The 25,207-nt window shown below is 43.1% G+C and overlaps 1 protein-coding gene across 12 annotated transcripts in view; it reads left to right on the forward strand.

The window, feature by feature from the left end:
- Positions 1 to 25,207, forward strand: part of kiaa1109 (KIAA1109 ortholog) — a 534,122-nt gene that overhangs the window by 247,332 nt on the left and 261,583 nt on the right. For all 12 annotated transcript variants that reach the window (XM_038792378.1, XM_038792369.1, XM_038792381.1 and 9 more), the window contains 8 exons: positions 3,850 to 3,969; positions 4,940 to 5,220; positions 9,660 to 9,910; positions 10,424 to 10,685; positions 11,035 to 11,860; positions 17,731 to 17,801; positions 19,984 to 20,154; positions 21,897 to 22,017. In XM_038792378.1, the coding sequence (XP_038648306.1) occupies positions 3,850 to 3,969; positions 4,940 to 5,220; positions 9,660 to 9,910; positions 10,424 to 10,685; positions 11,035 to 11,860; positions 17,731 to 17,801; positions 19,984 to 20,154; positions 21,897 to 22,017 (2,103 nt within the window). The remainder of the gene's footprint in view (positions 1 to 3,849; positions 3,970 to 4,939; positions 5,221 to 9,659; positions 9,911 to 10,423; positions 10,686 to 11,034; positions 11,861 to 17,730; positions 17,802 to 19,983; positions 20,155 to 21,896; positions 22,018 to 25,207) is intronic.

The raw sequence follows: 25,207 nt of genomic DNA on the forward strand, positions 1-25,207 counted from the left end.
AGAGACCCAGAGTAATGTTCTGGGGACTCAGGTTCAAACTCTGCCACTGTAGATGGTGAAACATGAATTCAATGAAATCTGGATTTAAAGTCTAATGATAATGTCGTAAAAAAACAATTTTGTTCGCTAACGTCCTTTAGGGAAGGAAATCTGTTGTCCTTCCTGGTCTGGCCAATATGTGATTCCAGACCCACAGCAATGTAGTTGAATCTCAACTGCCCCCTCAAGGGCAATTAGGGATGGGCAATAAATGCTGGCATAACCTACGACACCCACGTCCCATGAGCGAATAAAAAAAAAAGATGATGCACCTTGGCTAGTACAGTGTTGGTTTGTGCCGAGTCATGGAGTCCATAAAATTTAGGACAGCAATACATTTGGCCGCCATAGGGAGAGTTCACGGATTTTATCTGCAGGAAAAGACGGCTCAACGCATCAGCATGCGCTGTCTGGGTCCCTGGGTGGTAAGCAGCCAATAACACAGCCCAACTCTGAAACCTTGCAGACATTGTTGGCGTGAACTCCTTCTCTTCACAGAATAGGTCTAGCAATGGCTTGTGTTCGGTGAAGATAAAAAAATTGACGTCCATAGAAGTATTGATGAAACCACTTGACACCAAATCCGATCGCCGGGCATTCTTTCCCGATCTGGGCATATTTTCTTTTGGCCGCAGCCTGTGCCTGGGAGGCAAAAGTGATCGAACAGTCATGGTTGACGTCCATACGATGGGACAAAACTGCCTCAATGCCATACGATGAAGCATCGCACGTGACAAACAACGGTTTTGAGGAGTCAAAATGTGTCAACACACCTGAAGAAGACAACACCACTTCACCTTGTTATCCTGAACCTTGCCCCAAGCCCAAGGCTGACGCTTTTTCAAAAGCAAGCGGAGGGGGCGAGGGTGGTAGCCAAATTCAGAATAAAGTGCTCATAATAATTCACGAATCCAAGAAAAGAGCAAAGTTGCATGGTGTCTCATGGAGCAGGGGCTATTTTGATCGCCCATACCTTCTCGGTGACCGGATGTAGGCTATCTCGATCCACCCGATATCCCAAATATACCACTTCTTCTTTTGCCTGAAACACACACTTTGTGTAGCGCAGGCGGACCCCATATTTGGAAAGCCGCTTCAACACGACTTTGAGGTTCTACAAATGTTCTTGTTCCATGGCCCCTGTGATCCAAGTGAACAACAACAAGCGATAATCCACGCAGGATGTTCTCCATGATGCATTGATGCTTGTCGAAGAGACTCCAAATGGAAGCTGGGTGTACTCAGAGCCCTTTGTGCGTATTAGTTGTGACGTACTTCTGTGAGGATTCATCGAGCTCCAGCTGGAGGTCAGCGTTACTCATGCCCAGTTTTGTGAATTTACAGCCACTGGCCAATGTTGTATATAAATCTTCGATGTGAGGTGAAGGGTAACAGTCTAAGCTTGAAGCCATGTTCACTGTCAATTTATAGTCTCCGCAGAGGTGGACTGTCATATACGGCATCTTGACTGGGACCACAAGCGCCGCCCAATCAGTTGCGTTTCAACCTTCTCCACTATAGCATAGGGAACCAGGTGGGCATAAGAATATCAGGGCCTGGGCTTCCAGATCCACCTGGATTTTAGCCATGGCCTCGTAAATGGTACCCAAATTAGGATGGCAAACTTCTTGGAATTTGCTCAGTACCACACACAAACCGCCAGATCCCACTTTAAGGATATGCTGCCAATTCAACTGTGGCTGGTGTAACCAAGCGCGGCCCAACAGGCTAGGGCCATTTCCATGCACAACAATTAGGGGAGGGCTCACGACTGGTGCCCATAAACCACTGGAGCAAGGGTGGACTCCACAATATTCAGCTGTTTCCCTGTATAAGAGGCCAAACGATCCACCGTGTCAACCGAAGTTAAAGTATGCACTCCTTGTTTGATAAGATCAAAAGTGCATGCGCCACCACAGAAATGCCCGCTGCTATATCGAACTCAATTTGGAGCATATGACCATTTACCTATATCGGAACGTGATTAGGGGCCACACAGGCCAATATCAAACAGTTCGGCTGCATCTCGGCCTCATTCTCTGCCACTTCTGGGTCATCCAGATGCAAGGTCTGGCCCCAGGCCGATGCTTACCTCAACCGGGGTGCCTGAAGCTCTGGCCTTCCTGCTGCCGGCCGGTACACCGAGACCACTGTCTACCACACAAGCTGGAATTGCCTGAGTCAGCCGCCCAGCGGCTGGTTCCTTGCCCAGAAGCAGAGTCACAGCAGCATTTGATCTGTGTCGTGGGATACACGTGAGGGGTGATGCCCCAAAGCAGTCAGCTCCATCTCTTGGACGCGTGTTCCGTGCTTTCTTGGGACAGGGATTTCTGCCTGCTGTAAAGTTAGGGAGACTTCACCCAAAAGCTTTTTCTGAGTTTCCATATTATTGATACCGCAGACCAAGCAATTGCGGAACATATCGGATAAAACAGTTCCATACTCTCAAAATTCTTCCATAGTCGAGGCACATACTCGATGACGGGCACACTAGTGGACCTCTCCGCCGTATTAAACCGATATCTTTGAACGATTATCAACGGGGTTGGATTAAAGTGTTGCAAAAGCATCATGAGCTGGTCAAATATTTGTGTATCTGGTGTCTCCGGGTACGAGAGACTCCGGATCACCCCGAACGTTTGCGGTCCACAGTATGACTGTCTGTCTTTGCGACATCGTTGACTCGGTAAAAATGATGCATTTGTTCGGTATATTGGTTCTAGTCTTGCAACACCAGCATCAAATGCATCTCACCTCCCAAACAAAGACATGGTGAATCAAAGAAATCCAAACCTGGAGAAATCCAAACCTGGGCCCAGAAAATCAGGGAGATGGCTCAGTTGAGTCGGTTGCAGCGTTGACAGCAAACCAGTTTACTCCTCGTCGCCAGTTTAATAAGGACCCGGGAGTCCATAGCGAGTAAAATTAAGAACAAAGATTTATTCACAAACGATATGTACATACTCTTCCTGGTAGACCCCCTACTGGGTTCCTGCTTGGTCGGTGCCTTACTGGTCGACCTTAAATACACTGAGTAAATAAGGTACCCCACCCCTAGCGGGGGAGCTTGTACTCAGCAAGGAGCTTGGGGATGGCCAGCATTCCCACCCCATAGGTCCTGTGCAGCATATTGCAGAAATATAATCGTTGCCATGCCACCAGCACAGCGTATTTGCATGATCTCATACCAGAAAATGCTTAACATTGCACCTGTTCTACACCAAAAAACTGAGAAGCATACTGATTTTTAACCCGGTGTCCATAAGTAACCTCTGCTGTATGTAGCCTATGCTAAGTGCCGAAACATTAGATCATGACCTCCATGTGAACTAAGTTTGATGCCCTGGTCTAATACTTCGTGACAGACACCATTATCACCTGTTGATTGAACTGCTAAATTTTAAAAGGTGTTCCATACATTCTGCAGTGATTGCATTGCAAACAGAGAAGAGAGAGGACAGAAAACAAACATGATTTTAGACTGATATGACAACTTTTCAAAGTCAACTGAGCATACAAAATAAGATTTCAGGTTGGCAGATGAAGGAGTTAATGGAGAAAGCAAATTAACTGTACCTACACCTCAGGGATGCAGCGATTCAAGAAGGCAACTCACCGCCACCTTCTGAAGGACAACTAGGGATGGGCAATAAATGCTGGTCTAACCAGCAACACTCACATCCCATGAAATGAATTTTTAAAAGTTAGAAAAATTATCAATTTCGTCTAAATCCTTAATTTCTTATTGCGTATATTTTGCAATATTTATCTGCATATGGTTTATTTCTGTTTTCTTTTCAATATCTTCAGCTGAAAAGTTTGCCTGGGCCTTGTCAGCGAGCAGATGAACTGAAATACATTATGACTCGGGTCGCAGTTGATGGAGCAGATCTTTTTGTTGTAGAACATGGTTGTGCAGCCAATATAAAGGTAATTGTTTTCATTTGGTTTTCGTTCAAACCAAAGAGAAATACATGCTGGTATATGAAATTGAAATTAGAAACCAAAATACAATTACAAATATGATTAGTTTGTGCTGGAAGCATTTGGAGCTCAGGTTGCACACCAGTAGGTACCTGGCTGTCACAGCTGGTGAAGGTGGTGTATTTGAATATCAGATTAGGTTAATTGCACAGTATTAAACCATGTTGGCTCTACATCTGTTGCAGTCATCAGTGTATGTAAGTGCAGGATTATTTGCAAATGTTTGCATATCCAACTTTACCAGTATACATTTAAAATGGAAATTGGCAATTCTCAGTATCACCACGGTGGTGTTGATATTTGTAATTTTTTTTTGCATGGAGAATCTGACATAGGGACACGTATTTCAAAGTCACACACCAATCAGCATTCTTATTATATCATGGATTATTATTAAGTGATTAATTCTCTGAGATTCTGGTTTATTTTCTTTCCTTGTTTTTGCATCTTCTCATCAACCAGCATCCCTGACTGGTTGTGGGGGTTACTTGGCTCTGCTTTTGATTTTCTGCCATCAGCTTTTAGTAGCTGTATGACCCGCTTCTCATTTTCACTGCTCCAAACTATTTGTTTGTCGTATAAAAATATATTTCTGGCAAAGCTGTGATCATAGAAATGAAATGAGTGCAAAATTCTGGTTTTGCACCAATGGTACATGTAATTGAGATTTTTTATTGTGATCCTGTTACTAGTATTACAAGTGCCCAGGGGTTTTTGGTTTTCTCATAAAAGCTGCAGAGGACACATTTGACAAATGTTGAGACTTCTAAATGTTGAAAAGACATGCTCACGGAACGTATTTATTTAAATGTACTGCAGATATAACAGAATAAATCTTTTTGTAATGTTTATTCATGATAATTTGATATGTTTCTTGAACAGATGGCTTTGGTTTCTAACTAAGTTTATATTCCAGATAGGGGCCATTCGCATTGCGGCTTGTAACCTTCATAACCAAGCAGTTGGAGAAGGAGTAAGCGCTGTCATACAAGATGTTCAGCTGAGGCAATATATTGAACAATTTGAAAACTGTAGGCTTGGAATTCAACCCACCGTGCTCCGTCGATCATGTTGGCTTGAAGCAGGTTCAGTTAATTTTGGATTAATCACAGCAGATGTCGCTTTGGCTGCAGACCATCCTGTAAAACATGAAGTACAAAGGCAATTCTTGGAAACTCATGACAACCGAACTAAAAGGTACTAAATACTTGTTTTTGTAAGTAGACAATATGGGCTCATAACCTCCTGGCTCCCCAGCATTGCATTTATGGGATGCACCGGGGGAGTCCTCTGGGGAGATCCAATTAATGGGTTCGGAATCCCAGCCAAGGTAAGTCTGTTGAGAGTTGCAGTCCACCGGAGATTGCCACACTGAGGAAGTTACGGTTCATGATCTTCTGTTCCAGACAGTGAAAAAATCCCAATACAATTATGGCTTGATTATATTAAAATGTTCCATCTTATCTAAGTATTTGATACATCAAATGGAACAACGAGCTGTAATTATCTGGCGCAATATCCTGCCAAGAACAAAAAGGGAAATTGTAAAATTGCTGTTATTTAATTAAAGGGAAAGCGCAGTTAAAATGCGCTCTGAGTCAAGATTTTTTAAAACATTTTTTTTTCCAATTAAGGGGCAATTTAGCGTGGACAATCCACCTACCCTGCACATCTTTGGGTTGTGGGGTGAGATGATGCAGTCACGGGAAGCATGTGCAAATTCCACATGGACAGTGACCTGGGGCCGGGATCAAACCTGGGTCCTCAGCACCGTGAGACAGCAGTGTTAACCATTCCAAGTCGAGATTAAGATAATCCAGAAAGGAATCATGGTATATGATATTCCCGTAGCTGGATGAGTTCCTTAATCATAACACACTCCAAACTCTGCTCTTTTGTATAAAATATGGAGGTATCGATCTGCCTTATTGTTCCTAATCTAGAGTGTGAAATGCGATCAGTTCAAATAATTGACATCAGCAGCAATAAGAATATTGGTCTGGGTCAAACACTGTTTTAAACCAATTTAGTCAAAGAAAGAATTTCCCAGTTTATTACTCAACAGTATTTTTTATATGGGAACTTTTTATTTCCGGTTTCCAAAATGACTGACAATTGTGGGCACACAAAAGATATGGAATCCAGATTATAACTGGCTCTGATCACGATGAAATAAATTGCACCATTCCGTATTGTTATGAACTTTGCACCAAGTGAATGCCTCTGTTGGAACTGCTGGCATGAGACATCATGGATTATGAAGTCAATGCTGAAAACGCTCAGGGCATCGCCCACCAAATTGTATACCACTATGTCACCACCACTTGTGGGCATGCCTGCATCTGGGATTGGAGTTAGCAAAGGATGACAAATAGAGTCTACAAGCATGCTGAATAGCGGAAGCAGCTTGCATTAAACTGAGCTAACTGATTTCAGAACCAATGGATCATATCAGAGGTCTACAGTTCTCCCACAAGCATTCTGTTAGACAGTTAACCAGCTGGAGGAGGAAGCTCCACAAACATCCCCATCCTGCATAATGGCCGAGCCCAGTACATGAGTTCAAGAATCTTCAGCCAAAAGTGCCAAATAGCTGATCCATCTCTGCCTTTCTAAGCATTACAGATGTCAGTCTTTCGCCATTTTGATTCACTCACCATGAAAGCAGGATATCCCTGAAGGCACTGTATGTAGCAAAGGTGATGGACCCTGACTACATTCTTATTGTAATGCTGAAATGTTATCCAGAACTAACTACGCACCTAGCCAAGCTGTTCGATTGCAATTAGAACACTAGCACCTATCTGACAAAGGGCAATATTTTCCAAATATGTTCTTTCTATAAAAAGCAGGACAAATCCAAAATAAAAACAGTGTGTTTCTAAAAGCTCAACATGCCAGATTTCATCTGTGGAAAGAGAAGTGTTAACATTTTGAGTTCAATGTGGCTCTTTTTGGAACTTCCGATGAAGAGTCTCTCTCCACAGATGCAGCCAGTTCTATGGAGCACTTCCAATGCTTTCTGTTTCTGTTTCAGACATCCAGCATCTACATTATTTTTCTTTTACTGCAGAAGAGATCTACCATGCGGATCTAGCGGCACTTGCGACACTAAACCTCAGTAGAAATTTGAGTTAACACTTCTCGGGTGCAAATAAGAATTGTTTATTGCCTCTATTTGATTGCAATTGAGAGTCACTTAAATTTTATTCTCTAATAAGTCTGGCTAGCAAAAAGGACTTAAAGACAAGCAACTTGTACACAATTTAACTTTCAAAATAATACAGAAATGGTTTCTTGCTTACGGCAAAACAGCTTGCATTTACTTCAAGAGTTTGAGTGGAAAAGTGAAAGTATAGAGACAGCGAATAGTTTAGATCAAAGTATAGATGATTGATGAATAAAGACGGCCGTACGGACCCTCACGGTTATATGAAATCATATCAGTCTTTAGCCATCTATCTATACCGCTAAGTCATCCTAATTGGTTTGGGTTAGAATCAAATGAGTTTGATTTGATGGTTAGCTGTCAATCTTCAATGTGCAACATTAGTTTTAAATGTTTCATGTTTGAATACTTGTGCATGTTATGGAATACGATTCTGTGCTGTTATCGCGACCAGTTTAAACTGGTCTTCTGCTGACTTAGCTGTTATCTGCATTATGAACAATGGTGCCTTCATGTTACTATGGCGTTGCTATGGTGTTGCTATGTCCTTGATCTGATAAATGGTACAGCACAAGTGTAGTGTCAGACTGTCTTGCAAATGTATTTGTTAGCTCAGTAAAAGTGCTATTTTAATCTGTAATGGAATTATGCTGTGTCATGCTGTTTTGTGTCTCTGTTCTGTTGAAGCTATATGTTTTGAAATGACCTGAGGTTATGAGTGTTGAAATCCTTAACTTAAAATGGGTATTTAAAACGAGGGCTTAATATTTACGCTAAATAGCTATCTTTTACCTATCAGGTGTATGAGAAAATAATTGGTTTCTACACTCTTTTTGGAACTTCCGATGAAGAGTCTCTCTCCACAGATGCAGCCAGATCTATGGAGCATTTCCAACGCTCTCTGTTTCTTTTTCAGACGTCCAGCATCTAGGTTATTTTGCTTTTACTGCAGAACAAATCCAATCCAGCCAAACACTGTCCACAAATCTCCTCCTCTCAGCTGTCATCAAAATGATGTAAAGTTTGGCGCATTGCTCACAAGCAGCACTTACTTAGCAACAGTGTGCTCACTCCATGCTAATAGGTTCTACGAGGGCCATCAGCACCTGACTTACATCATAGCCTTGGTCCAAACTTGGTCAAAAGAACTGAGCTCAAATTGCAGTCCTTGAGATAAAGATAGCTGTTGACCAAGTGTGACACTACAGGATCTTAGTAAAATTGACGTCTGTGAGAATTATGGGCAAATTCTTCTCTGCTGGAATCATATCCAGCACAAAGGAAGATAGTTTTGTTCGCTGGAGCCAATCATCTTAGCCCCCAAATTTGTTTTCCAGAAGTGGAGGTGGCGGTGGCAGCAGGTGGAGGGAGGGAGGGAGGGGGGGGGGGGGGGGGGGCACAAAATCCTGCCCATTACCTGTTTCTTTCTCCACAGATGCTGCCAGACCTGTTGAGTCTTTCGAGCATTTTCTGTTTTATTTCAGATTTCCAGCATCGGTAATATTTTGTCTGCCCCTCCTACAGTTTAATCTTAGTGAAGAAAGTTTTAGTTTACCATCAAAGTGCTTCATACACTACCCTAGAAGGGTGGCAGGGAAAAACCTGGTTTGCAAAGGACTCGTGCAAAATCTTCAACTGAGAATATGTAAAAAAAAATGCAAAGAGTAGTTGAGCCATATGGACCAGGAAGGTTTGGGTATTGTTCTGTTAATTGATCTCAGTCACTGAGTGAATAGGGATGTCACATTGCCTTAGGACTTGAGATGATGCAGTAAATCAGCTATGGTTGCTGCTACTTGTTATCTAATGGATAAGTCAGATGAGGACATGATCTGATACTGCAGGACTGCTTGAAATAGACTGCTTTCGCTAGATGAAAATACTGGGATTCCCTCCCTAACAGCACTTTGGGTGTATCTGCACTACATGGACTGCAGCAGTTCTAGAAGGCTGCTCACCACCACCTTCTCAAGGGTACTTGGGGTTGGGAAATAAATGCTAGCCTAGCTAGCGCGGGACACATCCCAAGAACAAATTTTTTAAAAAGTCATCCCTCTGAGGAGGCAAGATCCTGGCAGAAATTGCAGGAAAGAGTAAATTAAATTAAAAGGCCAGTTTTATGGCCCTTGGTAATGTTGTGTTGGCTTTTGGAAGAGCTGTGAAACAGAAGTAAATGTTAGTGTAGAAGGAGTGCAGCATGTGGTAAGAAGCAAAATGAACGTACACATCCTTATTGTAATGTCCGTATTGCAGCAATGAGTTTAAAGATGCTTGTTTATTTAATAGTTAACACGTTGCTCAGCTAGTGGTCGACAGTCAAATGTGCTCATTTTCTCCCTGCATACATTTCACCATGGGTGTTTTGAAGGTGAAAGCTGCACTTCATGTTGAACATCTAATGATTTGATTGTGGATTACTATTATGGTTTCTTTGTCTTCAACTGACATTGTGCATTCTTTGATGCAGACTATGGTTTCTCTGGCCAGATGATGATGTCAAAAATAAACGAGTCAAGAACAAGTGTGGCTGCCTTAGTGGTTGTAAGTTCTACGCAGGCATGGCCTCAGGACTAGACTTCTTCAAACTGGATGAAATTACTCCGTCCACTAGTTCTGCTTTCTCTACTGCAATCACAGAATCAGAAATGTTCTATGGGCAGTCACTGCTGCATCCAAATGAATGGATTACCACGAAGGATATTTCAAAGACTGCAGATGGTAACTTCTTACATAAAACTGAGCTTTTAAAATGATTTCCAGCATTATTTGTTCAATTTGTATTTCTCTTCAGTTCCCTTACTTTGTCTTCAATTAATGCAATTCAACATAACTTGTGCAGTACAATGCTTTACAACTGTTTGCATCTTTTACAAATTTTCATGGTTTCTCAGAGGAGAGATTTTTATTCACCTTGTGATTTAAAGTTTGAATACCTGAAAATGGACACGTAATAGAAGAAATTAATCAGAAAATCTGGAATTATTCAGTCGGTAAGACAATTCCTGTGGAGGCAGAGTAAAAGAGTTGACATTTCAGGTCAATGATTTTTCTGATGAAAACTTATCAACTTGAAAAGTTAACTGTTTCTTTCTCTCTGCAGATGCTGTCTGACTTAATATGTATTTCCAGCATTTTCTGTTTTCATTTCAGATTTCCAATATCTGTAAATATTTTGCTTACATTTTTGAAGAAACTATTTGTGTTGACAATACCTATATTCTGGTCATTTAGGTAAGCCAAATGGGACAAAAAGAAAAGAATGGGACTCTAGATCACTGGGAACTGATTCAGAGAAAAAGAACCAGTACCACAATTTGCAGGTCCCTTTACGATCTCACAGTTCAACATCCTCCTCTGAAGAAAACAGTAGTTCTACTTCTGCACTCCCTTTGTTGGCAAGCGAAAAAAACAGTCCTTCCTCCAATACTGATGACAGAACTCTACAGATGCATATTTCTGTTTCAAGTGCAAACACAGAGGAAACTATTGGAAAGTAAGTTATATTAATTCTAAATAACAGGTCTCTCTGGATTACAAATTTGAATTTTCCAAGGCTGAAAAATCGTAAAGTACTGGACATATGGTACACCATTGTGTTGTGCCATAAATAATGGAATATTGCTTCTGATATGGCAAGTTCCTCATGCCATCCTTGTCAACGGGTGGATAGGTTTTAGGCAGGATCTAAACTATCCTGCTTCATAAAGGCAAAGAATAAAATTGTAAACATTGGGCCTTGTTCTTCACTTGATTATCGGCTGCTTCCCAGCCTTTTTGGTCAGGGAATTGTGAAAAAAGCAAACACAAGCACTTTGTGAAAAACATGTGTTTTCTCTTTCTAGTGGTCCAATGGATGTTTCAGGAAGCACTCCAGTTTCTCCTAATAATCAAGACCGAACTCTAGTCCGTTCACCTTTGAAACGTCAAGCCTCTGTCTCTTCCACGCGGCTTGGGAGTACAAAAAGTTTATCAGCAGCCATTTTTGGTGAACGGCAGCCTGCAACGATGGGTGTACAATTCACCAGCGAAGTGTCCCGCAGTGATGAGAATGTTTTGGATTCCCCTCGTCAGCGGAGGAGCTTTGGATCCTTCCCCTTTACTCCATCAGCAGATTCTAACACTTTCCATCAGTACAGGTCGGTCGATTCCTCCATATCTGTGGCTGAAAGTGAGGCATACTTTTCAGCAGCTGAAGACTTTGATCCAGTCAGTAGTGATGAAGGTCCAGGAACCTACCCAGGGAGAAAGAAGAGGCGTCGTACACAAGCAGTTGACAATTACAGGAATACAATTTATTGTAGTGTAGAGGGACCATTAAATAACACCATTAGCGGAGATAGCCAAGAGCTAAAAAACTATCCTATAAAAGCTCATGCCTCTCAGGCTTCTTTTGTATCAGCTCTTGAAGGAGATGAGGAGTCAGCTGGTCATATATACACTGCCGAAGGAGAAAAGGCTGTAGATAGCAAACAGCTATCAAGTCAGCAGATTGTGATGTCTTGTTACCTAAATTACCTGACACAATTGCAGGTATCCAACTGGTCAGTAAAACAGCCAACAAACAAGAGAACATCGAAATCTTCACTACATCGTCCTTTGGACCTTGATACACCAACCAGTGAAGAGAACTCATCTTCATTTGACCAGCTTTCTGTACCTATGTTTAAGGTTGGCAACCTTTTTATACTGTTAAACTTCCACATTCAGATAGGAATTGCTACTTTGTGTTGGGGAAATTAACATTTGAGAAATTGACACCCATGATGAAATGAAGAATAATAATTGCTATTTAAATAGTAGTTTTTAAAATTAATTATTCCAGGGCACTTCACAGAGTCATAACATGAATAAAATAGATGCTGAGATAAAGCAATAGTCATGGGTTTTAAAAAGGACCATTAAAGGAAGAGAGAGGTGGAGTTGTTAGGAAGGGCATTACAGAGTGTGGGATCCAGGTTCTAGTGGTGAGCAGAAAGGATGGGAGAACATGCAAACGGCAACAGTCAGTGGAATGGATGATTATTGGGGGCAGGGGTGGTGCCATGTTCTAGTGTTGCAGGACTGGAAGCGATACAACAATAAGGTGGGGCAAGGCCATGAAGAGATTTAATAAGAGGAAGAGATCTTCAATTTGAGGTTCTGACTATCCTCTCCAATGAGTGTAAAAGATCCCATGGCACTATTTTAAAGAAGAGCAGGGGAGTTTCCCCTGGTTTGTCCCGAGTCAAATATTTATTCCTTAAACAACATCTATAAACTAATTATTTTGTTGTTAAAACAAACAAAATGGGAACAGGAGTCGACTATATAGTTTCTTAAGTCTGCTGTATCTTAGGGCAGCATGGTGGCGCAGTGGTTAGCACTGCAGCCTCATGGCGCCGAGATCCCAGGTTCGATCCCGGCACTGGGTCATTGTCCATGTGGAGTTTGCACATTCTCCCTGTGTTTGCGTGGGTCTCGCCCCACAACCCAAAGATCTGCAGGGTAGGTGGATTGGCCATGCAAAATTGGCCCTTAATTGGAAAAATGAATTGGGTACACTAAATTTAAAAAACAAAGTCTGCTGTATCTTTCAGTATGATCATGGTTGATCTATTCCACATGAGACCAGCATCTATTTACGTCCATACTATTTTGAAAAAGAGCAAGGAAATTCTTCCTGGTGTCCTGGCCATTGTTAAGTATGTTCATGTATGTTTTACTTGAACATACTTAATAATGGCCAGAACACCAGGAAGAATTCCCTTGCTCCTTTTCAAAATAGTGCCATGGGATCTGTTGTTAAGAGAACAGACAGGGCCTCAAATTTAAGACTCTAATCCTCTTATTTATATCACTTCACGGCCTTGCCTCACCGTATTGTTGTAACCTCCTCCAGACTGCTTATTTCCACCTTCACAACATGCCTTGCCTTTGCCTCTATTTCAGCTGCAACTGAAACTCTCATTCGTTGCCTTTGTTAACTCTAGAACTATTCTGACGCATTCCTGGCTGGTCTCCTACATTCTAGTGTTCATAAACTTGAAGTTATCCAAAACTCTGTTGTCTGAGCCTTAACTTGCAGCAGGTCCTGTTTACCTACCACACTTGTGCTTGCCAACCTGCTTTGGCTCTTAGTCAAGCAAGTCTTGATTTTAAAATCCTCATCCTTGTTTTCAAATCCCTCCGTGATGTTGCCCCATTCTATTTCTGTAATCTATTCCAGCCTCGCAATCCTCTCAGATATCTGCAAGACTTCCTTATTATTGTAGTCCGATTCTGTTGCAATAAATGTCAACATGTTATTTGCCTTCCTAAATGCATGCTGTACCTGCATGCTGCCTCTTAGCGCCATGGACCCAGGTTCAATTCTGCCCTAGGGTGGAGGTGGTCCTGTGTGGAGTTTGCATGTTCTCCTTATGTCTGCGTGGGTTTCCTCCGGGTGCTCCAGTTTCCCCCCACTATCTAAAGATGTGCAGGTGAGGTGGATTGGTCATGCAAATTTGCCCCTCAGTGTCCAAGGGTTAGGTGGGGTTAAGGGGATAGGGCAGGGGAATGGGCCTAGCTGGGGTGCTCTTTTGAAGATTGGTAAAGACTCGATCAGAATCCTTCTGCACTGTCAGGATTCTATGAAGTTCTATGATCGAAATGAATAATCTCACACTTGCCCACATTATGTTCTATCTGCCACCCTGTTGCCTACTCACATAACCTGTCTATATCTTTTTCCACCCCCCTTGTCTCCTCTACACAGCCTACATTCCCACCTAAGTTTGTATCATTAGTAAACATGAATATATTATTCTCTGTCTCTTTGATTAAGTCATTAATTATATAGATTGTAAAATCTGAGGCTCCAGCACTGATCCTTGAGTCACTCATCTAGTTGCAGCCTGCCAACATGAAAATGCTCTCTTTATGCTTCTCTGCTTCATGTCTAATAACCAATCCTCCATCCATACTAATTTATTACAGCCAGCTCCATGAACACTTAGGCACCATATTGAATGCAGTTTGTAAGTCCAAGGGCAGCACGGTAGCATGGTGGTTAGCATAAATGCTTCACAGCTCCAGGGTCCCAGGTTCGATTCCCGGCTGGGTCACTGTCTGTGTGGAGTCTGCACGTCCTCCCTGTGTGTGCGTGGGTTTCCTCCGGGTGCTCCGGTTCCCTCCCACAGTCCAAAGATGTGCGGGTTAGGTGGATTGGCCATGCTAAATTGCCCGTAGTGTCCTAAAAAGTAAGGTTAAGGGGGGGGGGAGTTGTTGGGTTACGGGTATAGGGTGGATACGTGGGTTTGAGTAGGGTGATCATGGCTCGGCACAACATCGAGGACTGAAGGGCCTGTTCTGTGCTGTACTGTTCTATGTTCTAAGTATGCTACAAGCAGGCTTTTCTGTGCAACGCAGTGCCCGCAATTGGTCGGTGGACGGAATCTTCTGGTCCCACTGTTGTCAACGGGGTTTCCTGTTGAATGCAACCCTCACCACCGGGAAACACGTGATGCTGATGCGCCGACAGTGGAACTGTAAGATCCCACTGATGTGAACAGCCGGAATATTCCGGCCTATATCTCTTGCTACTTCTTTACCTATCCTACTAGTTCGGCCCTCAAAAATCTCTACATTTGTCAAATATGATTTTTTTTGGTAAAACAATATTGACTTTATCTGATCATACTACTATTGTCATGGTGCCTTGTTAAAGCTTACTTAATAATATATTTCAGGACGTTTCTATTAACTGATGTCAGGCTAACAAGCCTGTAGGTTCCTTTATTCTGTCTCCCTTCTTTCCTGAATAATGCTGTTACATTTGCTAACCTCCGATGTGCTGAGGACATTTTAGAATCTAGAACGTTTGGAAAATCATAACTAGTGCACACCGTATCTCTGCAGCGACCTCCTTTACAGCACAAGGCTGGAGGTCATCTGGTCCAAAATATGGATTGGAGTCCATTGCGTTTCTCCAGTGCTCTTTTCCTGTTGAATATTACTTTATGTTCCTCACTCTTGTTGGCCTCTAGGTTACCCTCAATTTCTGGATGTACTTTGTGTCTTCTATGCTAAGACAGATGTGGAATATTTGTTCAATGTCTCTTCCAACTCTTCATTCCCTATGGTGATTTCTCCTTTCTCACCCTCTGAGGAAGCAAGTTTTATTTTAGTTGCACTCTCCTTATATATTTGGACAAGCTCTTACACTTTGGTTTTTAGATTCCTGGCTAGTTTCCTCTCATTGTTTTCTTCCCTTTTTAACCAATCTTTTGGGCACCCATTTCTGGTTTTTAAACTCTCCCAACCCCCTAGCTTACTACTATTTCGCAGCACAGTTGGCACATCTTTTTAGTATATCCTTAGCTTCACTACATGAGGACAACAGAAGAGGAAGCCATTTGGCCTGTCATGACTTGGTGGTTATTGATTTCAGCAATCAAAAACTAAACATAAGGGGTACGATTCTAACCTCTCATTGGATGTGAGGGGGGTGCAGCTGGGTCACCCTCATCCCTATGTGGTGTGCGGTGTGACCCGGACATTTGATGCGAGGGGAGAGGTTGGCTCTCCGGGGTCAAAGGTTGGGGTGTTGCCCATGTCTGCGGGGGTTGCAATGTCCATGATTGGGGAGAGGGGGACCTTCAACTCAACTTTGAGATTGAGCCTTTGAAAAGAAAAGATCTCTGAGGACACAGTCTTGCTGGTGTCCTTAGGTCCCTACTCCCAATAAAAATTTGAAGTGTGGGAGAATTCTGTAAGAATCTCCCCAATCTCCAAAAAAAAAAGACCATAAAGGCTGGATTCTCTGTCCCACAGCACCCAAAGTGTGTTTCCCGAATGGGACTGAGAATGGGTTTTGGGGGATCAGCACCTGAACATGATGCTCCAACGCCCTGCTGAAGCCAGCATCAAGGTCCATGACACTGTGCCAGTGGGAGGACGTAAGTGAATGCAAAGGGTCTTAATGACCCATATGCATCCACTTAGCGGGCCCACCCTCTGGTATCAGAGACCCACCCACCCTCCCTGGTATCAGAGATCTGCCTCCCCCCAGTATCAGAGACCTATCCCCCCCTTAACAGAGACCTACCCCATACACCTGCTACCTCAGACACATAAGTGTTGAAAGCAGCAGCTGTTACAGGTATGCTAGGCTTCATAGAAAGCCAAAACACATAACATGGCATTAGACCTCCTCAGATCCTTTGATCTGGGAGGCTTCTATTCACTTTCAAAGATAAATAGTTTTTAGTAGGCTGTAATTGACAGGGTAATAGCTTCCACACAGCCAAGTGTCTGAAATGTTCATTTTCATTACCCTTCACGCTTGATTGCAACTCAAGTACCCTGCTTTGAAGCTAACCACAATGATTATAAGCATCTTGGAGATAACTGCTAGCACTTCCTCACTTTGTCAGCCGAAAACACTTAACTTCATTTGATGTGGTCAGAAGCTGTCAATCATAGCTGGGAGGTGTCATAGGGTGGAGGGTGGTTTGGGTCACCATCATGAGTGCGTGCTTTTGGGGGGGGGGGGGGGTTGTGGGAGAGACCTGTAATTCCCATAATTCTCATGGTGATGGAGAGGAGGATAGCCCTATTTCTCAGTTGTGGTGGGGGGGAAAGAGAGCAGGGTGCAGAATTTGCATTGTGGGTGGGAGGGGGCCAGCTTCCGGACCTCTCTATTGGGCGACTGTTCAAAATGTGGGCCTGAACCACACCCACGTGTTTTGGGCTTGCCCCAAGCTTGCAGCGTTCTGGACAGCCTTCCCCAATAGTGGCAATCTCCGGGGTCTTAGCAGCCAGAGCTACACATAGGGAAGGAGACTAATGCCCTTGGTTTCGCTTTCCTAATTGCATGCCGGAGAACCCTGCTCGGCTGGCGATTGGCAGCACCACCCAAAGCTGCAGACTGGCTCGCTAACCTCTCGGAATTTCTCCTCCACCTGGAGAAGATTAAGTACGCCATCCGAGAGTCAGAGGAAAGCTTCCTGGATACTTGGGGCAGTTCATTGGCCTGTTCCAAAACCTGTTCGAGGCCAGCACCGAGGAGTAAGTCAGGAACAAAAAAGATGCGGAACCAAAGGACTGCACAACCTGGGGGGGTGGGGGATATCACAGACCGATCCAGAGGGCAGCAAAATGTACATACAGTTAGTTAAATGAAGCACAAAACAAACCTCTCTATAAAATAAAGCAAATTAGCGCAGACAAGAAAGATGTAATGTATATAAGCAACAACTGTTTATAAATATGAGAAAAGCCAATAAAAAGATTTTCAATATGTGGGCCTGATACTGGGATTCCGACCAAATCCCATGAGCTCTTGTCATGCATAAATTTGCATGGCAACGAAGAGGGAATCGCTCCTGGGCACCACTCCTAGCACCAGCGCTGACTGGGAGTGATTCTATTCCAGTGGGAGAACTTAGTCTCCCAAATGGAGTGTCTTGCCCATTGGATTTAATCACAGAAGCAAAATAATTAAAGCATACATGAAATGTAAAAACTGTTGTAAGCTGTACCTGAAAGATATTAATTGTTCTGGATTAATTTGCTTTTAGGTGATTAAACAAGGTCTTGCAGCAAGTGCATTACTTGACAGAGGTGCTCAACTAATGGGATCAAATTCAAGGTATTTATCCCTTGACTATTGCCTGTCAACATTACATTTTGAATAATATTTACAAAGAAAATCACATTTTCTATGGAAGCATTTGCAAATATTTGTGTCATGGGGCCTCTACAAATATTGATACTCCTTCTTGTCAGTTTAACTATAATGCAAGGAAATTTGTTTATTAATTATATATAGTATCAAAGAGGGAGGCAGCCAGGCAGATGGGGAAAGTAAATGATGGGAACCTGGTTGGAGATTCAGCAGGGATGAATAAGGCGTTTAAGGATTTTTACAGTAGGCTGTATGTGCTGGAACCCCCAACGGGGCCAGAAGGGATGAGGCACTTTTTAGGTGGGCTGAGTTTCCCAAAGGTGGACGGGGAGCTGGTAGAAGGGCTGGGGGCCCCGATCGGGTGGAAGAGATAGTGGAGAGTCTGAAGGCCATGCAGTCGGGTAAAGCCCCGGGGCCATACGGGTACCCAGTGGAGCTCAAGGGTCTGGGGTGGGGGGGGGGGGGGGGGGGGGGGTGGGAGCACAGAGTCTCGCTTTATGCAGACGACCTGCTTCTGTACGTATCGGACCCAATAGAGGGGATGGAAGAAATCATGAGGATTCCAGGGGAATTTGGCCGCTTTTTGGGGTATAAACTAAATATGGGGAAGAGTAAGATGTTTGTGGTCCAGGCGAGGGGACAGGAGGGGCAATTGGGGGAGCTGACGCTTAGAGTGGTAGGGAGACATTTTTGGTATCTAGGCATCCTTACTGGGCGGTGAATATAGCCATGATCAGGAAGTGGATGGTGGGGGTGGGTCGGCATGGGAGCATATGAAGGCGACTTGATGCAAGGGCACCAGTTTGGGGGTTTTGGTAACTGCGCCTCTGCCGTTCCCGCTGGCACAATACTCCTCCAGTCCCATGTTGGTGATGGACCTGAGAGTCTGAGGGCAATGGAGGAGGCATGTGGGAGCAGATGGAGCATCGGTTTGGTCTCCAATCTGTAATAATCACCAGTTTGCCCCGGGAAGTATGGGTGGGAAGTTCCGGAGATGGCGGAGAGCAGGGATTGAGAGGATGGGGGATATGTTGGTAGAGGGGAGCTTTCTGAGTTTGAGGCCGCTGGAGGAGAAGTTTGGATTGGCGAGGGGAAACAAATTCAGGTACCTGCAGGTGCACGTCTTCCTACGTGGACAGGTTTTAACCTTCACGCTCCTATCACCTAGGGGGATTCAGGACAGGGTAGTTTCCAGAGGGTGGGTAGGAGAAGGGAGCGTCTCTGACATTTACAAGGAACTTATGGGGTCCAAGGAGACGCAGACTGAGGAGCTGTGCAAGTGGGAGGAGGAGCTGGGGGGTGAGATAGAGGATGGTTTATGGGTGGACGCGTTGAGTAGAGTCAACGTGCCCACAACATGTGCCAGGCTCAGCCTGATGCAATTCAAGGTCGTTCATCGGGCTCACATGACAGTGGCCCGGATGAGCAGATTCTTTGGGGTGGAAGACAGGTGTGCAAAGTGTGCGAGAGGACCAGCGAACCATGTCCATATGTTCTGGACATGTCAGAAGCTTAGGGGATTCTGGCAGGGGTTTGCAGATGTCATGTCCACGGTGTTAAAAACAAGGGTGGCACTGAGTCCAGAGGTGGCGATTTTTGGTGTGTCCGAAGACCCGGGAATCCAGGAAGAGAAAGAGACAGACGTTCTGGCCTTTGCTTCCCGGGTAGCCTGGATGTGGATACTACTAGCTTGGAGGGACTCAAAGCCCCCGAGGTCGGAAACCTGGCTATCTGACGTGGCGAGCTTTCTCTGTCTGGAGAAAATTAAGTTTGCCATGAGAGGGTTAATGTTAGGGTTCGCTCGGAGGTGGCAACCGTTCGTCGACTTCTTTGCAGAAAATTAATCGTCAGCCGAAGGGTGGGGGGGGGGGTTAGTTTAGCTTAGAGTAGGGGGTTAATAAAGGTGGGACCTGTAAGGGAGGGAGACGGCTTTTGCACTATGATTATAGATTCATGTCCATTGTTTCTTTTGTTGTTGTTTTGAAACCAAAAGTACCTCAATAAAATGTTTACAAAAAGAAATTATATATAGTATCAGAAATAATACTTATTTATTGAATGCCTATATTTAGCAAAATTATTTGTGTAAATGTCTAAAGCAAAGTGATTAATTGATTTAAAACATACTGATTTAAAAAAAATCTAGTACTCCTTACACTCCACTGGAAAAAACGACAATGGAAAATACAGATGATACACTTACTGAGCAATGGAGTCTTGATCAGCCAGTCTCTCAGACCAGAACCACTGCCATAGTAGAAGTCAAGGGAGCAGTGGATATTGTTCTTACTCCACTTGTGACAGAAGCTTTTGATAGGTGAGTGTGCCATTCATGTTCCTGAAAGAATTACAACCAAGGTTTGTGCATGTTTCTGTGGGTGCTTGTCAAACTAACTATAATTTGATCAATATGAAATAAGCAGTATTAAAAGGAAAAATAAATAATGATTTAATGCCACATTTTCATTTCTATTGCAAATATTGTCTTGCTAGTGTAATCTCACATTGCCAGTGGGAGTAATCATGGAAGTGGCATAATTTTGAGCTGTTAAGACAGCACATTTCAGTATTGTAATTTTTCCCTCCCATACTGTATGCAAGGTTGTTTTTAGACCAACCTTGGTTCCAGAGATGAGAAACTTCAGTTCTGAAGATAGATTGGAGAAGTTGGGATTGTTCACTTTAAAGTGGAAAAGACAAGAATGGAGATGTTCAAAATCACGATGAGGCTGGACAGAGTAGATAGGGAGAAACCGTTCCCGCTCGTAAAGCGATTGGAAACGAGTGGGCACAGATTTAAAGCGATTCACAAAAGAGACAAATGCAATGTGAGAAAAACTTTTTCACACAGTGAGTGTTTCGGGAGGAAATGCAAGGGGCCAGGAAAATGATACTGAGTCAGAATGCTCTTTTGGAGAGTGGGTGCAGACACGATGGACCGAATAGTCTCCTTTCCCACTGTTACAATTGTGTAATACTGAGATTAGTAGCTGACTGAATTATTTTTCCTCTCCCAGCTCAATTATTTGAATTCCCTATCCATTTAACAAATATTCTGCTTCACACCAAATTTATCCAGTGTCTTTCATTTGTTGTCTTATTGTAACTTTGATCCCTGTGACTCTATCTGTACATGCAAGGTTTTTTGCATGTATTAAATATGATAAAAGAAAACAGAGTTGTAACTATCTTAATTTGGTATCTTAAATATTAAGATTCTTTATCAACTTGCATTTGCTGATTCTTGAACAATTTAATTTTCCCTTATAATAGGGTAGTGGTCTCTTCATCTACCATGCACGACACAGTGGCACAATGGTTAGCACTGGTTCCTCACGAGGTCAGGGACCCGGATTTGATTCTGACCTTGGGTGTCTGTGTGGAGTTTGTACATTCTCCCCTTTTCTGCATGGGTTTCCTCTGGGTGCTCCAGTTTTCTCCCACATTCCAAAGATGTGCATCTTTAGGTGAATTGACCATGCTAAATTGCCCCTTAGTGTCAACATGTTTAGGTGGGGTCACAGGGAGAAAGCAGGGCATGGGCCTAGGTGGGGTGCTGTTTTGGATGTTGGTGCAGACTCAATGGGCCGAATTACCTCTTGCACTGTATGGATTCTATGAAAATCATTGTTTTAGCGGTGCTGAAAGAAACAGCGACTTTCCCGCGAATATTTAAAGTGACAACATCCTAAAGTGACTTCTGTATCCTGTCAATGCCCGGCCACACATTGGGACACACACTTGGGCAAACACAAGATCCTATTATTGGCACTGAGGCTGGAGAGATCTATCCAACTAAATGTGTTAGATAAGAATATAAAATCCTATAATGGGAAAATCATTACTTATTTTATGTAACCTATTATTTCAAGGTGGCATAGATAGTTCAGGGTCATGCGTACTTTTAAAATTGGTATACTGTATTGAACTTACAGAAAACCCAGACTCTATTGTGTCCTACCAGACACTATAGCACAGGCATTCTTGTCTTGGTCCTTCAGCCTGTTGTACATGTTTTTCTATGTGAGAAACTAATAATTAATTATTTTCATTGTTTAGATATTTTGAAGCAATGGTTCACTTTTCCAGTATTTGGCACCCTGCTGCGATTGTGGATGATCTGCATGCTAAAGTGCTGAAGGAGGCATATCTGAACAGCAAATCAGCTACTTCAGAATTGGTAAGTGCTATAGAGATTTCAGATAAGGCAATAATGGGTGGTATGTTATGTTCCATTCCTCTATCGCTCGAAAAAGCTGAATTAATCTTGGTAAATAAAAAAGCTCTGATTGGTGGGTTATGTTCACTGCACTTTTATGTTTAAAAAAAACATTGCACATGATTTAAAATGCCACATGGTTGAATTTTTTTGCATTGTCAGCTTGATTCAATTGGTTTTACGTTTGTTCAAGTCAGAAAGCAGCGTGTGTAACTCCCACAACAGAATTATTAATTGGCTAAGCTTGCAATTGTTCTTCATTGCCAATTATTTCAGTTTTGTACTGTCTTCAAATTTGAAAGTACTACTTATGGTAGTACTATCTTCAGGTTGTTAATAAAACCAAAAAGTAGTAAACAACATAGCATCAAGCACAAGGAAATCTTTGTTTAGTCTAAGTACAGCAGGGTAGCATGGTGGTTAGCATAAATGCTTCACAGCTCCAGGGTCCCAGGTTCGATTCCCGGCTGGGTCACTGTCTGTGTGGAGTCTGCACGTCCTCCCCCTGTGTGCGTGGGTTTCCTCCGGGTGCTCCGGTTTCCTCCCACAGTCCAAAGATGTGCGGGTTAGGTGGATTGGCCATGCTAAATTGTCCGTAGTGTCCTACAAAAAGTAAGGTTAAGGGGGGGTTGTTGGGTTATGGGTATAGGGTGGATACGTGGGTTTGAGTAGGGTGATCATGGCTCGGCACAACATTGAGGGCCGAAGGGCCTGTTCTGTGCTGTACTGTTCTATGTTCTACAGTTGGTTGTTAACCACTCTCTTTGGGCATCCAATCCATTCAATAACACATTAGTACAGAGGGCAATTTTTTACAGGACCCTGTACTTGTGTTTGACTGAGATAACCGGAGATGAGCTTGCATCATGGTAGATATCCACTCCATTATCAAGATTGCTAACTTCCACCTCAAACAACATTGCCTGACTCTGCCCTGTCTCAGCTCGCCTTCTGTTGAATCTCTCTCAGAACACATTACCTCTCGATTTGATTATTCAAATGCTCTCATGATTGAGCTCCCATCTTCCACTCTCCAAAACAGTGAGCTCATCCAAAACTATGCTACCTATTTCTGAACTCTCACCAATTTCCGTTCGTCCAATTGCCCCTGTGCTGAGTGACCTACATTGACCCCTGAAATTCTCACTCTTAATTTTCAAATCCCTCCAAGGTTACATCCTTCCCTAACTGCAACCCCCTCCAACCCTATAGCCCTCCAATATCTTTGTTCAACAATTCTGTGCTCTTACAAATCCCTGATTTTAATTACTTTGCCATTAGCGGCCATGCCTAGGCCCTAAGCTCTGCTATGTCCTTCCTGAACCCCTTCATCTTTCCTCTTTCAAGATGCTGTTCAAGACCCATCTTTTTAACCAAGTTTCTGGTCATCATAGAAACCTGCGGCACAAAAGGGGACATTTGGCCAGTCATACCTGTGCAAACCTTTTGAAAGAGCGGTAGTACATAGTTCCACGTCTGTTTTTTGACCATAACCCTTATTCCTTGTTGTCAAGTACCTGTCCAACTCCATTTCAAAATTACTAACAAAATCAATGTCCACCGTCTTTCCAGGTAGAGTGTTCCAGATACTGACAACTCAGTAAAAAAAATTGCCTTATCTCCCCTCTTGATCTTTGGTCAATGGTTTTGAATACATAACTTTTGTTTATCTCCAAAGGGAATAATATTTTTCTATTCCACCATCACTTTATAGTACCTTCAAAATCTCTCTGGTCACCTCTTAGCCTTTTCTGTTCCAGGGAGGTCAGTCCAAAACTTTTCCCCTTCCCATAACTGAAGTTCCTCATCTCTGATAAAATTCTGGTAAACCACCTCCGTTCCCTTTCTGACGGCGTTACATTTTTCCTGTCGTGGTACTCAGAATTGTTCATTGTATTCTACATGAGGACAACCAGTGATTTACAAAGTTCAATATGATCTCTTTATTTTTATATTCCGTTCCTCTACTTCTGTGCCCAAGCAACCCATATGCTTTTTCCACCACTTTAGCAACTTGACCTGGCACCTTTTAAGGATTTGTGTGATGAACACCACAGGATTCTCTGCTCATCTACATGTTTCAAAAAATCATGCCATTTATAGTATACTGTTTTTTCATATTAAGCGTATCAAAGTGCATCATTTCACACTTTTCCACGTTGAACTCCATCTGCTTCTGCCTAATAAAAGCGGATCCTGGAATCTGAAACCAAAGAGAAAATGCTGGAAAATCTCAGCAGGCCTGGCAGCATCTGAAGGGAGAGAAAAGAGCTAACGTTTCGAGTCCAGATGACCCTTCTGCCTAATATCTATTCTATGCGCAAGATTATGTTTGACACTGCTCCTATGAAGTGCCTTGGTCTGTATTACTTGATCAAAGCTATAGATGTCACATTTTCACATTTAATCACGCTAAATAACACCCCGCTAGAAATGGTTAGAAAATTCTGCTACCTTGGGTCCATGGTGACAGACATTCTGCCTATTAACGCAGAATTTGGTATAAATGTAGAGAAAGCAGCTACTATTTTTGGCTGACTCATAAAATGTGCATGGAATAACATCAAGCTGACTTTTAGGATCAAGGTGCTGCTTTATGAGGCCTGTGCCCTCAGCACCTTGCTGTAAGGCTGTGAAATATGGACGACGTACAGGTTTCAAGAAAAGAAGCACAACAACTTCCAACTTCATTGTTTTCAGCGTATTCTTGGCATCTCATTGAAGGACAAAGTTGAAGATGTGACAGCCCTCTCAGATGCAAACCTCCCAAGTATGTTGGTATTCTTCAAAAAGAGGCGACTTGCTGACTTGGGCATGTTTGCAGCATGGAAAACGGATTCAGGGTGAAGGATTTTCAGTATGGTGAGGTAGCTAGAGCCAAAGGACTCCGGGATGCCCATAGCTACATTTAAGGATGCCTGCAAGCAAGACATGAAGACCCAAAATATCCATTCTTGATGAGGGAGAGCATAGCCAATGACAGAGCAAAATGGCCACAAGGGCAGCACGGTAGCATTGTGGATAGCACAATTGCTTCACAGCTCCAGGGTCCCAGGTTCGATTCCGGCTTGGGTCACTGTCTGTGCGGAGTCTGCACATCCTCTCCGTGTGTGCGTGGGTTTCCTCCGGGTGCTCCGGTTTCCTCCCACAG

Source organism: Scyliorhinus canicula, chromosome 3, assembly GCF_902713615.1.
Source record: "Scyliorhinus canicula chromosome 3, sScyCan1.1, whole genome shotgun sequence".
Lineage (NCBI taxonomy): Eukaryota > Metazoa > Chordata > Chondrichthyes > Carcharhiniformes > Scyliorhinidae > Scyliorhinus > Scyliorhinus canicula.